The sequence below is a fragment of the Triplophysa dalaica genome, chromosome 8 (assembly GCF_015846415.1).
Source record: "Triplophysa dalaica isolate WHDGS20190420 chromosome 8, ASM1584641v1, whole genome shotgun sequence".
Classification (NCBI taxonomy): domain Eukaryota; kingdom Metazoa; phylum Chordata; class Actinopteri; order Cypriniformes; family Nemacheilidae; genus Triplophysa; species Triplophysa dalaica.
In genome coordinates, this window is record NC_079549.1 from 2,540,001 (window position 1) to 2,556,980 (window position 16,980).

General features: G+C 37.6%; 1 protein-coding gene across 2 annotated transcripts in view; it reads right to left on the reverse strand.

The window, feature by feature from the left end:
- The window catches only part of gad1a (glutamate decarboxylase 1a), a 14,935-nt gene extending 1,423 nt beyond the window's left edge, over positions 1–13,512 (reverse strand). Inside the window, exons 1-17 of one of the 2 annotated variants that reach the window (XM_056755492.1) lie at positions 13,209–13,512; positions 12,279–12,426; positions 10,589–10,648; positions 9,020–9,175; positions 8,286–8,528; positions 7,594–7,684; positions 4,711–4,823; positions 4,274–4,389; positions 3,269–3,348; positions 3,132–3,186; positions 2,735–2,851; positions 2,364–2,428; positions 2,192–2,270; positions 1,786–1,935; positions 502–609; positions 205–294; positions 1–112 (exon numbers count right to left, since the gene is read on the reverse strand). The exon at positions 1–112 is cut by the window's left edge and continues 1,423 nt beyond it. In XM_056755492.1, the coding sequence (XP_056611470.1) occupies positions 1–112; positions 205–294; positions 502–609; positions 1,786–1,935; positions 2,192–2,270; positions 2,364–2,428; positions 2,735–2,851; positions 3,132–3,186; positions 3,269–3,348; positions 4,274–4,389; positions 4,711–4,823; positions 7,594–7,684; positions 8,286–8,528; positions 9,020–9,175; positions 10,589–10,648; positions 12,279–12,366 (1,723 nt within the window). In that variant the 5' untranslated portion in view covers positions 12,367–12,426; positions 13,209–13,512. Of the gene's footprint in view, positions 113–204; positions 295–501; positions 610–1,785; positions 1,936–2,191; positions 2,271–2,363; positions 2,429–2,734; positions 2,852–3,131; positions 3,187–3,268; positions 3,349–4,273; positions 4,390–4,710; positions 4,824–7,593; positions 7,685–8,285; positions 8,529–9,019; positions 9,176–10,588; positions 10,649–11,312; positions 11,336–12,278; positions 12,427–13,208 lie in introns of those variants that run through there. The other variant, XM_056755493.1, reaches the window with a different exon arrangement.
- Positions 13,513–16,980: the final 3,468 nt, after the last annotated feature.

The following is a 16,980-nucleotide window of genomic DNA, read 5'->3' on the forward strand; positions in this document are numbered from 1 at the left end:
CAGCTGGATTGGAGACAACCATTCTGAAGAAGTTAACTTTATTACCCTGGGGCTGGTAGCCCACCATAGTCGTCCCACATTCCATCATCATCGCCTTGATCTTAGGGGCAACCTAGATTTTAAAATCAGAAACCAACGTTGTTCGGAAGGATGTTAGTTTCACAAAATGAAGGTGCAGAAGTTGTTTTTGGTGAAATTTCTCACCTTGTGGAGTCTTTCACTTCTCTCCTGTCCATTCGGCAGGCCTCGCAGGCTTGGAGGAAAGTACCAGAAGCACACGTTGGTGTGCTGGGGCTAAGGCAGAGAAGAGACAGACTGTTGCTTGACCAACACGCATGGCTTTAAAGTTTAATAGAAAAGATCATTGCATTTTTATTCACACAAAATAAAAGACAATATTACACATATCTGTTCAGTGTAAATTTCTCTTGAATCAGACAGCAGGGATTTGGCTTGGACAGTTTTAGACAACGCACTGATGTGTCATGTTCTTTCACTCACCTCCCCTTTAAACACCATCTCATATCCTTCACGGTTCTTTATCTTGTGGTAAAGATACTCTGACAGCTCCAGACATCTGTCTATGTGCTTCTCAAAACCAATGGTGCCCTGGTAAAAAGAGAAGATCTGTCACATCAAAACTCAAGACCAGCACTACTGCAAACCTCTTACTTATCAGTACATAACATCTGCCCATCCATTCATCACACTTCAGTTAATCTGTCTATCTATCTATCCATCCCTCCATCCATCCATCAGTCCATTCATCCATCCGTCAATCCATCCATCCATTGCCCATCAGTTTATCTGTCTATCCATCCATCAGTCCATCGATTGCTCATCAATTTATCTATCTGTCCGTCTATCCATCCATCCATCCATCAGTCCATCGATCACTCATCAATTTATCTATCTGTCCGTCTATCCATCCATCCATCCATCAATCAGTCCATCCATCCATTGCCCATCAGTTAATCTGTCTATCCATCCCTCCATCCATCCATCCATCCATCAGTCCATTCATCCATCCGTCAATCCATCCATCCATTGCCCATCAGTTTATCTGTCTATCCATCCATCAGTCCATCGATTGCTCATCAATCTATCTATCTGTCCGTCTATCCATCCATCAGTCCATCGATCGCTCATCAATTTATCTATTTGTCCGTCTATCCATCCATCCATCCATCAGTCCATCCATCCATTGCCCATCAGTTAATCTGTCTGTCCATCCATCCGTCCATCCATCCATCGCCCATCAATTTATCTGTCTATCCATCCATCTGTCTTTCCATCCATTTATCACCCATCAATTTATCTTTCTATCCATCTCTTTCCATCAGTCCATCCATCCATCGGCCATCAATTTATCTGTCTTTCCATCTCTTTCCATCACCCATCCATCTACCGCCCATCAATATATCTATCTATTCATCTCTGTGTCCATCCATCCATTCATCCACCGTTCATCAATTTATCCATCCATCCATATATCTATCCATCCTTTTATCCATTCACCCATCCATCGCTTATCCCTTTCCATCCATACATTCATCCATGCACTGTTGGTCAATTTATCCATCCAAATATATATCCCCATCAATATACATGTATCTGTCTAGCCATCTCTCTGTCCATTCATCTCTTTCCATCCATCCATCCATTGTCCATATTTCTGTCCATTGATTTATTCATCCATCCATGTGTCGGTCCAAACACTTATTAATTCTCGGTCAGTCGGTCAGTCATAGTTCTTCTGATATCACAGATAATGTATCTGCTCACCTTTGACTTCCACATGAGCCAGAACTTAAAGATGTCTACGTGTCGACCACACTGTATGGCCTTATCTCCCGTGTCATACGTGACGTCATACTGCTTATCCTGCTGAAAAAGATATCCAGCACACATGGAGTTGCAGCCCTGTAGAAGACCCTGATCAACACAGACAGAAAAAAGTGAAGATGCACATAATAGTGTGTCAAACTCTGTGAAATAATGAGACAGACATAAAGCTGATATCATGCTCCAATGAGCTCAGTTCTCTGACCCTTCCTCTTTGTTTGCCTCTCAGCCGTTGTTTTTCACTTAAACTTCCATCTAGTTTTATTCATATCACATTACAGACTTTTTCCTTTATTCCATTACAATCCAGACTCATTCCCCCTGACACCCCATTTTTCTCTCTCACCTTCTCACGGACCAGAATGGCAGAGCATTGTAACGGAACGCCCATCATCTTGTGCGGGTTCCATGTGACAGAGTTGGCTCTGCAGAAACAGAAGATAATCAGTCTGTGATGTCAGCACATGCGTGTTTGTCTGGTGTGAAAATAATAGGAGACTGTACTGTATGTGCACTACCTCTCAATGCCATTCAATTTGTGTCTGTGTTTCCTGGACATCAGCAGACCACCGCCCCACGCTCCCTTTACACACACACACATTCACACCATCAGCTCCAGAAGATTTCATTTAACCTCTTGATCCGCTCAGATTGCCTTCTTTAACTTTATTCTCCCAAATTTGTTTTTTTCTTCAAAACTTGTTTCCTACTATGGGAGTCGATGGTGGCGGATATTTGTTTGGTTACAAGCATTCCTCTTAACATCTTTCTCTGTGTTAACACTTACTGTACATTTATACAGATTTGGAACTCGAGGGGTGAGTTAACAGAATTTTTATATTTGGTGAACTGTCCCTTGGTCATTTCAAATAAATGTGAATGAACTTACATCTACATGAAGCCACAGGTTGTATTTCTCACAGATGTCAGCGATCTCATTGATGGGATCAAAGGCTCCATAAACTGTAGATCCACCGGTGGCATTCACAAACAGTGGCACAAATCCCTACGAGTGAGACGTTTGGTTATGAACCTTTCTTAAACTTACCCACTAGCTTGTCAATTTTCTTCATCACAGAGTCGGCAGAACATTTATGTAATATAATAATGATTTGCCAAATGATTATATGCCCCTGTTCTGGCTGGTTGTTAGCAATTGCCATGGAGTTTCTGAAGTGTAATTGCTGGTTACTGGTGCATTAAATTAACAAAAGTGATCACCGGCTCTTAACATAAAAGAGGTTATGACCTCATTATAAGGCTCAACTTTGTGCACACCATCTCACCTTCTGCTTGGCATCAATGACCTTGGCCTCCAAGTCAGCTGGAATGACTCTACCTCTAATAAAGAAGCAAAGAAACACTGAGTCTTAATGACGAAACGGTCCACGACGTTAAGAACACAACGAGAGATTTCTCTCACCTTTCATCTGTACTCAGCAAGATCAGATTCTCTGTGCCAAAACCCAGCGCTGCACTTGCCTTCTTTATCGAATAGTGACTCTGTGAACGATATTTTAAGTCAAGCAACATATTTATATATAGACAAGACATATAATAGATTGTTTTTTTTAAGTCCACTATTAGTGTTTAACTGGGATCATAATTGTCTATTTTTGTGAATATTTGTTTATTTTATTCGGTATGTTTCTTTTGGTCATGCACGCTTTATTTTTTAGGTCACACATAACCCAAGCTTGGGTTCATACAGAAGAAAATGCAGATGTTAGGACTGACACACTTTACTTGTCTGTATTTACTTTGACTAATTGTTTCTCCATATTAACACATTATATTGTAACTGGGAAGTTCTTTAAAACCCCCTGTGGTGAAAATCTAGTTTTTGAATTTGTTTATATGTTTACGTTAATGTGCTTTAACCATGTGCAAATGTATCATTTTAAATCCTTGCTGAGTATTTTCATCATAAAACAGCAGTTTACCAAAGAGAGTTAAAAAGATTAATGTTAATGATGCCGTAAACGTGTAACCAATCACATCAACTCATTTGACTCCTGTGGATCAGCAGTTTGAGGCTTAAATATCAACAGTCGCTGAACTGAGTGCCTGGAGGCGGGGCTAATTAGCATATTCATCTTTCTGCATATACTTAATGAAGCTGAGGTGTACGGTTACAAGCTATTTTAAGACAGGAAAAATAATTTTCAGAAGACTAAGACAGGTGAATGTGTTATTTTGATGGTAAAATATTATTATCAAGGGTTAAAATTATCCACCACAGGGGACTTTAATACAGGGTGTTTACAGTAACAATGCAAATTATTTTGATAAAAATCTTCAGGTTTTTTCCATTAGAAATCCAAGGATCACATAACAAACCCTTTTGCAACTCAATTTCAATGACAGGAAACACTGAAGCCGGGATAGAGAGATACACGGTCTGTCAGAAAGAGAATAAATGACATACGTGTTCTGAGGTGAAGAGCACCAGCCTGGGAACGGCCGCCATGCCTTTGATTTTAACTTCAGGGTAGTGCTTGTACCTCGCCACCATCACGCTGTACATGTTTGAGACGGCTCCTCCTGAAAATACACAAACATTTTCATTCATTTCACAAGACGATTACATTGTTACAAAATAAAGCATGTGGAACCAAACTGTAAGTGCTACCATACATTGTGTGCCTTCAGTCAAATTAAATATGTGTGCATATTTGCATGTGTTTAATAATATTTATATGTTTTTGAATATTTGAATATACTCAGAAACGTTACTAACACACAGTCAGGGGGAATATTTGCTTATGCACAACATATACATCCGCTGTAAAAATGGGAAAAATCTTGGATGTTTTTTTTAATGAATGTGGAAATTTTAATTATTGTGCTGTTTACATGCCCCACCTGGTGAGAAAATACCATCTCCATCTCCGTTTGGCCAGCCGATAATCTCTCTCATTTTCTTCAGGGTGAGCTGTTCCATCAGAACAAACACGGGAGCAATCTCATATGTGAACCTGTTAACACACGCTCGCACACACACACACATACACACACATACGCACACACACACCTGTCATCTCAACTAGTCCCACAATAATGAATGTCTTGACAGCAGGAGGTAATATTCACAAACAATCTGTACTCATGTCATCTGATGGGAGGACCTGCACTGGAGGCATCTTCAACTCATTAACTCCACATAATCACCAATAATCATCACCGCTGATGATGAGCAGCTCATTACTGAATGCAAATGTCAAGTGATCATACGGTTCTGTGTAATCAATATGAACGATCATAAATATAAAAAGGAGAGAGCAGGGCTGCCTGGCACTTGAAACGTTGTTACATATTGTTCTATATATGAAAAGATTGCTTCTAAAACTCTGTTTTTAAACTTTTCAAATACATGTTTTTTTATTGTGCATTCCAATTAATATCAATCAAACTGCAGTTGTTTTGATTAAATAACGAAAAAAATACAGCTTACTGTATACAATAAAATACAATAAAAACATGATAACATAATAAAACATGTTTTTTGAAAAAAATAAAAAACTGACCAAACTATTCATTTATATATGACATACAGTAATGATCCAGTGTCTCTTATGTCATGTCTAGATCATTTTCTGCTTTAATAAACTCCCCAAAAAATGTTGCTATATAGCACTAAAAGTGGTTCTTGGTCTGTTATCATAGGGGCACCACTTTAAGTGCTATATAGAACCATATATTGGTGCTTTAGTGGTTTTTCAGAGGTGCTTTAGCGGTTCATTGGGATGATTGAGGTGCTATATACCACCGCCTCCGTGTAAAGAACCTGTTAAGACCCCATATGGGTTTTCAGAGGTTCTTCCGCGGTTCTTTAGGATGACTGAGGTGCTTTGTAGAACCGCTGAAGGACCATATGGGGGCTTAAGCACCAAGATATGTTGAAGTGGTTTCCCTTTGATTACGAGCCAAGAACCACTTTTAATGCTATATAGCACCATTTTTTGTGTGCACGGCGTAAAAAATATAATATTCCCAAGGCACCAATTGACCTTTCTCAGCTGATCCACAATTTTAGCCACATTTTTTGCAGTAACTGTGAGGTACATCAAGTAGTGCTTCTCCTTTTTACAGTCTATCTGTTCTTTTATAAAATCCACTGTAACCAATTACTGGTGTTAAATAGAAGCCTCACAAAACACAGCCCGCTCAACCACCAAAGATTCCGTGACAGATGCTTTACAATGACAGGAATGAGGGACGTAAAATGTGTTATTGATCTAAAGAGAATTTGAGCATCTGCTGTGAAAGACGTCATAAAATCTGTGACCCTCAGAGGTCGACTGTATATATAGGCTGTTCACTGCTGTTGGTATGCTGTCTTGGTATAAATTTGATAACGTATTTACAAATAGTTCTTGCATGATTTTATTATATTTTTATTTACTTTTAACTTTTGGCATGACAGCATCACTGCAAGATGTTTGAGAACAGCACTCTAGCGGGGCCACAGCACATTCATTTCAAAAATGAAAATTCTGTCATCATTTACTCAGCCATGATAGATCCAACTATGAGATATGGCTTATAGATCTTATAGATCTAAATTTTGAGTCCAGTTTCACTAGATCTCTCTCTGTCAGGAACAAATTAAACCTGGAAATAACAACTCCGTTGTGAGTCAATCCTTTCACCCAACCACCAGGAAGATATAGAGCTGAAGGGAAGAACAGCAGGCAGGAGACGAAGTGATGTTAAAAAGACAGAAAAATGTGCGTTGATGCTCAGTCAAGCGCTATCAAACTTCATCTGACTAGAACAAGATTCAATATGTGTTTTTAACCATACATGATTACAGTATCAAAACATTGTCTCATGACATTATTATGGACCTTGAGATGGAGACCAATGGAATCTCATATCAGCATAAGTCACAATACAACTCCCATCGAGGTTAAACAACAGGAAAGTAAGGAACAAATAATACGAATAGAAGTGAATAATAAAATAAATAAATAAATACATATGATAGATGAATATTGTGATGAATGGGATCAATGAAATAGAATAATAAAATGAAATAAAACAAGAAACAAGTGTATGTTTCCATCCAGATCTATCAGCCATGTCATTTCAAACCGGTATGTATTTCTTGCTTCCGCAAAACACAGAAGAAGATATTTTGAAGAATGTTGTTGACTGGCCACCATTCACTTGCATTGGTTTTGCGTCCATAAATTGAAGGGGGTCCAGTGCTGGACTTTCTTCAAAATATTTTCTTTTGTAAAAGGTCATACAGGTTTGAAGGGTGGTTGAATAAACTATGAGAGAATTTTCATTTTCATTGGGAGAACTACGCAACAGAAAATCAAGAAATGAATAACTTAAATGCATTTTATTTACTTCAGATTTTATGAGGTCTACCATTGTTTTAAGCTGGATGGCTGAATGGGGTGGAGATGTGGATTGTATTGAAAGTCTCAGCTGGTGGTTTGTCTCAGCATGTCGATGAAAATTAGCCTTGACCAATGAGGTGTTACTCTACATTCTGGCCATGTCCATCTGCAGACGGTCTCAAAACTCTCTGTCACATCTCACTGGATCTTTTCAGCTGAGACCTAATACAGTGTGTTGTTCTGAGCTGGCGGCAAAATGCTATAAAATGCTAATCCGCTGTGTACTTGATACAAGTCCTTAGTTTACAAACAAAACTAACCAAATTTCATAAACAGCGAGTTAATAAAATTTGACCAGGAGTGCACATTTGTAGCATAGAAAGGGGGAACTTACATGTTAGTATTTGCAGTAGAAGTTAGCCACTCGCCAGCTAAACCCATAATGTCTAGACCTGAAGACAGCTGGTTAAAAAACCTTGGGTGACCTGTAGGATAAACAAATAAAAAAAACTTAGTGACAAATAAATATGTGAACTCCTAAAACTAAACTAATGGTGCGATATATTAAACTCCTGAACCAATGGTCCTGTTTTAAGTTTGCATACATCTGTCTCTTTATCAGTGTTGGGTAAGTTACTCTGAAAAAGTAATTAACTACTAGTTACTAATTACATATTCAATAGTGTAATTAGATTATTGTATAAATGACTCCTCCGAAAAGTGTTTCCTACATCTGCTATTTGAAAAAGCAAGCAACCGGTGGCAGCTGTGTTTCGTCTTGATGAAATGAGTGTAAATTCTTTATTGTCATAATCATTTTCAGCAAAATCAATCAAACTTGATTCTGTCTGTGTCCTGTGATTGGCGAATGTGTACTCATATAATAGAGTAGTCCTAACTTGATTTACCTTGAAACAAATTGAAGCATCTTGATTTGAGTAAAGCTCTTTTGTCAAACTGAAACCAAAACTACCATTGTCAAACTTTCTTCGTGAAACACAGCACTTTTTTATCAAATGCATTTCTTGACTGTGCTTCTTACAAATGTATTAACTGGTTCAAAGAGGAGTTACTTAATGTTCCCACCTGTCCGAACTCCATATTTAAGTGTATCCCTGCAGTCCACCAGAATCTGCTCCAGGCTCTCTGGCTGATCGCTCAGCTCTAAGTTAAACCCCTCGATACCCTCCAGCAGCTGATGGGGATGGTGGAAGTCCAGCACTTTGGTGGATCTGTCAAAGGTCTTCCGCACATAGTTAGTCAGGATGTCCACAACCTCCAGGAGAAACTGGATCGTGTACTCCTCTCCATTTTTGGCCGGAAGAAGATCTGTGATCAGATTTGTTACTCACATAATGCCAAACAATTCATTTGTATTTTTGTATATGAATCAAAACTCATATTTTTATAAGTATGTTGACATATTAAGTATATTACTGATTCTACAATGTACTGTATTGTACTAAACTTATATAACATATGCTTCATAGTGTACTATTTTTCACAATCAGGTGTCAAGGCATACAATCATCCCAACTTATCTCAATAAAATACCACATCAAATGAGACACGAAAACTTTGTAATTCTGTTTTCTCCATGTTATTTATTGTTCTAATGGCTTTTTGGCTCTATAAATAAGATGAAATAATGATATAGGAGGGCCATAACCAAAATAGACCCTAAAGGGCACATTAAAACCTTCAACATAATCTTCCATAACCACACACACAATTTTTTTTGTATATTTGTGGTGTCCGGCTGATAAAGGTGGTTGGTTATATTGTAGAAAGCCTGTGAAAATGAAAGATTTTATCCTCACCTCGCGCGTATAGATTGGAGAAGTCTGTCTCTGTGCGTCTGAAGCGAGACTCTCGCTCGTTGTCCTGTGTGAAAATGCTCTTGGATGGCTGCTGGTCGTTAAAAAGGCCGACAATTCGGCTCTTGTCGTCAAGATTATTGTTCTTCTGCAAGAATCCTACACGACCACACAGAGAGGAGGACTGTAGTGAGGGATCTCTTTTTCCAAACATAGTAGCAAATAACTGAACTCGAGTAAACTTCGCAGCGCACGGCATGTGGGGATGTTCTTTTTGTTCGAGATGTCCGTGTTTTTTATGGTTTATCTGGTGGGAGGTCACAGTCGATGACATCATTGCCCCGTATTAAGAGCCAATAGTCATCTAGAGCCGCTGAAAATCTTCTGTAAAGCCGCTGTTTATCACACGAGACAGATGCGCGTTCTGGGGACTCAGTCCTGATGCTGCGCGCACGCACATACTCCTGGGTATTTATTTCACAAGCTCTTTACGCAGCATTTTTTGTGCACGACTAATTTTACATGTAATTAACATTATTAATCAAATAAAAGATTAAACTTAAAATTTGCAGGGCGTTTAACAATTGATTTTCTTTTTTAAATAAAAATGAACCTCTCAAAGGTTTCAGTTTATCAATGGATTAGAAAGAGACGTGTGAAAGAATAGCATCGAGGGAATTATGCCCTTTTTATTGCTACATAGCCTGTAAAATGTCACTTTTTTACCAATCTCTGTGCGCCACATCACATAAAGCCATGTAGGCAAGCACATTTTAAACAACCTTAAAATAATTTTAATCATTTCACACTTATGTGTAATCGTATTTTATTTGTATTTACTCGGTTAGACATTTACATTTTAACCTAACATTTAAATATGACAATTGAAGTTGCTTTCCTATGGAAACACAACCATGAACAGTTTGTGATTTAGGGAGGATCATTTCTTTCCACGTACAGCATCAGATCCCGAATCTCTTAACAATACCAGTTTCGCATTATGTAGAGACGATTTGTGTTATCTCGGCAAAACAGAGGCTTGACGGATAGTATTTTAATAGATTTCCATTGGCCGTAAATTCCCTCACGTTGACCGTATCTCGGGTTATTACAGATTTATCTGCCACCCCATTGCACATAGTTATATGCCATACAAAATAATGTTTTGAAAGCCTGTCTCCTGTGCAGATATTGAGAAATCAATATTTTCTCTTTAAACGTAGTCGCGGATTATTATAGATGTATCTGCAACCCCATTGCACACTGTTATATGCCAGACAATATAATGTTTTGAAAGCCTGTCTCAAAACATGTGTTTCAATTCCAATAAAGTTTAGCCCAATTTGATGGTAAATAACGAATGCAATTGCTATAGGTAAGGGCGGTCAAAGTTGCTTTGGCCATATCCACCAGAGAGGGGCGCCAAAGAGAAACATCTAACTATGAAATAGCAATTAAGTTTGACAACTAATTTATTTTAAGACTTTATTTCGCGCGTTCCTTATTCATTAGAACTGTCGCGCTTCTTTCATATAATGGGAGACATTTTTTTGTGTTGGTCCGAACACTTACCGCATATCTTCATTCCAAGCTTTCTCGTACATCCATGTGCGACTCCACTCCAGTCATAGTCTATTGGGGAAAAGTGCGAAAATGACAAAAGCTCTTACTGATGTGACAAAATGATAATTATGGTGGCCGCCTTCCTGCTGAATAAAATAAATAAATCCCTCTCTTAAAATCGTGCCACTTATATGGGATTAATGCTAGGAGATGAACAGAATTGAAAAATAAGACAAATCTGGAGAAGAGGATCTATTGGAGCTCGCTGCCCCGCCCGCCCCTGCGTCCCAAAACCTCAGCAGTGCCATTACGAGTTCAGCATCATTTACTCTGTCATTATCTCTGTCGGTCCAGACCTCAGTCTCCCAGCGACCCTTTCTTTTCTTCTTCAAATCACTTCCCCATCCAAAACCCTTCCCCATTAAATCTTGTGAGGATATTTAGCCTTTTTCTTTTTCGTTTACCCATGTATAGGCACATAGACCTTTAACAAAAATTATATTTTCTGGCTGTGATGTAGGCTAAATAATATATGTTATGTGATGATTTTAAATCTTTATTTTGACGAAAAAAACATATTCTAAAATCCAAAACGTGGACCTATATTATTTTAATAACCCTTTGTGTTTAACAGGCTGTGGAACATTTCATGTGTGATTGTTTTATGTAGACATAAGACATATAGGCCTATAGGCCTGCATAAGTAACCCAAATAAACCACAGAGTAGCCTACCTATAAGAATAGGATAGCCACAATAAGAGACCATCGATGGTTTTCCCTGCAGCTCTTTAAAAATGAAGGTTCCGTCTCAGGCCATCATTGAGAATCTATAACATCCCCAGAACCTTTCTGTTAAATTCGTCGTAATGTAAAAAATCCAAACGAAAAACGAAAAATAAATTATTCTTTTGAGATCCGTTGGCTTAAAAACGTTATTTGGGGAAACAGAAAATGGTTCTTTAATGGCATCGCTAAAAGGACCATATGAGGCACCTTCGTTTTTGAGATTGTGCGAAAAAAACGGTCCCAATATTCCGTGACTAATTTTTTAAGAGCGTGTTTTTTGTTCCGGTTATAAGGAAATTCTCTGAAGCTGAAAAAAGCTATTAATAAACAGCACGCTGTGCCTCCCCCATCTGAGAGAAACACACTGAAGCGAGAAGCGACCCATTAGCACCGATTTAGAGAGGCAACAATTATAGCCACACTTCACATAATGAGACACTTCTACAGCCAGACCTGAGATCATTCATTTATTTTTTAACTGAGACGACAGATAATAATAATAATATATATATTTATGTATATATATATGTATACAATTTATTGGAATTGCCAGTTAGACGTAGCTATAGAATGTTATAAATAATAGGCTAATCATAGTAATTTCAATATGAATAATAACAATTGTTACAACCATTTCCATACGTCTAATACAGAAAAGTGAGAAAATTAAAAGAGAGTTGTCTGCTCATCTGTCTTCACTAATGACCTGTGAGCAGGTGCTTTTAAAGGCATCACCTAGAATATGTTGACAGCGACATTCGTCTGGCTGGTGCGCGCGCAACGCCACTGTGATTTGTTGGTCCTGAAGCTTTGCGAACAGCGCCGTTTTCCCGCCTCAGCGACAAGATTAATGACGTTGGCCACAAAGCAAATAGCCGGAGTGAAATAGCGGTTTATCGGCGATGGACCTACTTGAGGAGGCTGGCCGTAAATTTGTCGAGTTGGGATCCGGATCACCGCCAGAGGAGGAGGAGGAGGAGGAGGGTGCCGACGCCGCCATCACTCCCAAGTGTTTAAGTCCTCAATCCAAAGTGCACTGTCACTCTCCGAGGAACTGCTTCTGTTTCAGCAGAAGAGAAAAGATGACCGAAGGTGAGAGAGCGGACGTTCAGCAACTCGTTCAGCTTCACAAATAAAGAGGTGCCGAATCAATGAAGTTGTAGGCTTCAATTAACTTAAATGAAAGTGTTCACAATCTTTAGTGTAGTCTAGCGATGCTATTAACTGATTCTCAACATCACTATTGATAAGGTTTTTTGGGGGGGGTTTGAAGAAGTAGAAAAGTCGATTCGTATCTGAATAGAATTAATTTTTTTGCTTTTTCCCGATGAAGGATTAAAGCACTTTTAACAAGACACACAAAATTACCATTCTCCCATTGGACGTGGCTCGAAAAATATTAACTCCAAATCATTTTAAGGCTTTCCCTTCGACAAACCTCTCCAATTTGGCACATTGTTGCATACTGAAATGCGCAAATGGGGCTCTAATAGTTATACAAATAAATCAGGTGCCCACCATTCAGCCAATATTAATCACACAATATCCACACATGTAAACATTGATTATATGCTGAATATTGATTTTTCAATTTAGAAGATGTATAGATGACTGCTGTTTAAAAAGGAATGAAAATGGCTTTTTAGATATGGTAGCCTATACATCAGTATGAAATAGATTCCCAATAAAATCCATCTTTAGTGCCGCTTTACCAGGTGAACAAACTGGCGCAGACTGCGCTCGTGCTGCGTTTTACTCGACTGTTGAAAAGCACCTGTTACATTAATATTTCGATTTATTCTTTAAATTATGAAAGGGGACATTTAAAGACACTCCACTTACCTTTTGAAAGATCACTGTGAGCGCAACAGTATCCAAAATCTGCAGGCAACTAGATTTCCGCGACTCCAGATGTTGCCTCCTGTAGATCAACGCTCAAATAGCCGCAAAAAGAAAGAAAGAATCACGGTGACTTTTTCCAAAGTAAGGTTGCTGCAATTTAATGTGCGAATCGAGTATTTATTCGATGTGCCACGAGCATGACGCACGGTTGGTAATCCTCGTACCTCTCCACAACATCACAGACTGCTTCTGAAACACATCTCATTTCTCTTGAGGCATCAGCATGAGCATTACGACAGCTCTGGCACTTGCCCGCAGGACCTGGTGCCTTAAATGAAAAAGCAAGTCACGAACAAACACTTCGCAACACACTACACAGTTCTCCAATGCTCAGAATGTCATTCTGACCTTGAAGACATCAGGGACAACAGTCCTAAAAGCACACCAAACATATTAGTGCCTCATGTTTTATTCATGCACTTAAACACCTGTTCTTAGTCAGGTTGACTAGGTTATTCATTATGAACATCCATAAGGGAGATGGTGTGGTTTAGAGGGTTGCGTTTAAGAGGACATCTCCTTAACCTTGAAAAGCCCTCTTTAATGGGAAGTTTTTTGCCTTGAATGTGGGACGTAAGAGGGAATGATGTGTAGATTGGTGTTTTGGGAGAATTCCACATGGTGGCAGCACGCAATCAATTTTTTTAAAAGCTCGAGCACGGTTCCCACACAGACACGCATGTTTTCGATCTTCACGTTTACGAGGGTGATAGGATTATACGCATTTTTAGATTTATTACATAAAGTACTTATATTACATCAATCTTTGAAAAAAAGAAATTGATATTTCATTGGTCATGGCAATGCCTTCATTTATCGTGTACAGGGGATCATTTCAGCACCTGGACAGCTCCACATGTGACTCACATCTTTAAAGAGTCGAATGAGTCGAATCATTGTTCATACTGTATGTTGCTGGTGGCTGGTCTCTTTTTCTATGTACCTAAAAAATAAGGTTATTTAATAGCTCTTGGCAACACAATATTTAAACTAGAGCATTTTTTTCTTATTTTATTAAAGGTTTAACAAATTCACTTTGTCTGTGACTCATACTTCGTCCATAATTTGGATGTAGGCTTATACAGAATAAAAAGAGAATTGAAAGTCATCCGTAAGATATAGATTATGATTTTATACATATGCATATTATGTTATTATAGTATACTGACAAAACATAATGTCCTGTGTAAAATACTAGTTCTCATTTTGTAGTGTCGGATTCACAAGTCGACACAAGATGGCGCTGGTATATTAGCTGCCCTTAAAGTTCAGTCATCACTTGTATATCCTCCTGTATATCATGCAGTCAGTCAATCAATAAATCAACATGATGAGCTAAAGGAATTGAAAAGTTTGGTCCTGCATCACAAGCTTAAAGATCTCTGTGAAGTTAATGTCAGTGGTGGTGGGTCAAGGTGATATTCTGGCCATCTGAGCTCTTTGGATTCTATAATAAAGAATATCCAATAAATAAGGAATGTCAATAAAAAATAACTTTATTCAGTTGTTTATTATGCAAGATTTTGACTACAAGATTATCAAGGCCAAAAAATTCCCAATAGCAATATCATTGCAAAAGAAATACAATAAAACAACAATATTCTTCAAACTCATCTTCAATTTGTTAAATTAAAATTATGTAATTTTAAAAAATGATGTTTGTAAAATTATATTGTATTGAGAAAATTGCAATATAATTTATTATAATTTTTTTGTAACTACTTCCTAAATTGTGAACAGTGATCCAGAAGTACTTTCCTTTACTTTAGTAGGAACTTTAATAGGAAGTACTTTAGCTTTCCTGTAGCTCAGTGGTAAGAGGTGGGTTCGATCCCAGGGGATTGCAGATACCCAAGTATAAATGTATAGGATAATGCAATGTAAGTCGCTTTGGATAAAAGCGTCTGCCAAATGCATAAATGTAATGTAAATGTTCCCGTTCCCGTTTCAGTTTTTATTTATTTATTTATTATTATTATTACTTACTGTATATATTTAAATCTTAAAGATACATTTCTAACATTTTAAAGTGGTTCTAAATATTCTGTTGGTTATATATTGTTGAAACATTTGTGTAGTGAAACAGGAATTTCTTCGAGACAATTGTTAATGAGTGGTGATTACATCATCCAAAGTGGTACAAATTAACTTTTTTTTAAATCTGCATTCCAACACTGCAAATTTGTGAAAGGAGCTATAAAAATAAAATTGAATTGAACTCAAAATGGAGAGAGGAAGAAAGTTTGGCACTGAGGGCGGCATGTTAAACGGGTAAAACCCCCCATTTAACATATTAAAGTCTCAGTCAGACACTACCACTGGGCTATTATATCATCATGTGTAGTTTTAACATAATATCAATAATCATGGGTATTAAAACCACCATTATATGAACTAACTAAATGGCATGACTTATTTCTTTGATTTCAATAGGATTTAGAATCATTTCTTTTCATTGAGCATGCAAAAGCTGTATACATTTTCAACAGGAAAGAAGTGGAATGATATTTAGGTGAAGAGGAAATGTTTCTCACGCAATGCAAAGCATCCCAAATTATCAATGCTGTTAAACACATCCAAAACAACCTTTGATGCTCAGCTAGATCCTGGTTTTTTTCACATTTAATGCCCTGAAATAAACAAGAACATGTTAGATTGAAAGTATGCATGCTTGTCTAAATGCCTGATTCTGCCAGACTTTCAACATTCTCACATCAAAGGAAGATCAGAGTGTGGCATTCAGATCAGGTCACGCTGGAGCTTAAACACAAACTCCCTCCAGCAAACCCACATGTGTTGTTGTGATAGCCTGACCATATCTCACACTCCGGAGAAGAAGAAGAGCTTCTTTTCCTGCCCTGTAAGAAATCATTGCTTGTTGGTGTAGTGACACATTAAGATGTTACTTCTAGTCTGTACCTGAAATGGGATTTTGGAGGAATGGGAAAATTCAAGTCATTTCAGTTATTAATTCTATAGCCTTGCACCAGAAGGATATTTCTTATAACTTTACACACATGAGTTTGTGAAGGGATCTATTTCTATTGCTGCCAACCTTTAAAAATGTTATCATTGGAAATATAACAACTAGCTTTATTTAAAATAATCTCTCATGTCACACGAGACAAACATTACAGTATTGAAATACACCAAGTCATCAAGTCAAAACATTTGTAAACATTCCAAAAACTCACTTTGGAAATGTGCCATATTAACATGCTTAAGATTATCATCATAAACTGTTATTCCTATGGGCTTCTCTCTGTTTCTAGAGCAATTTTGTAGCTCTCATTCTAGTAATAAGCTAAAAACAATTTTAATTTAAAGAGGCAGAATTTTTTAAACGCTAAGTTATGACATTTGCTACAAATGACAAAACTAAAATTTAAAAATAAATGTTATCAATCTTCCGGTCTCCCCGTCTTTCTATCTCTCTCTGTATGTAAGTATGGAGATAATTGCACACATAAAATTGTGCATATTACGTAGAAACACAAGTAAATAAAAACATACTAAAATTTTAGTTGTATTAAGGGCTCTATCATCTATTTCGGGCTCTAATTGACTGATTTTCATAATTTCTCATTCCAACTCATTCATTTCAAATTACTACATTTTGAATATTTTATATTACCAATATTAATATTACTATTACAAAATAAACTAATCTTCTGGCACAATTACACGTTTGTCCTTAAACTAATTTCTAATA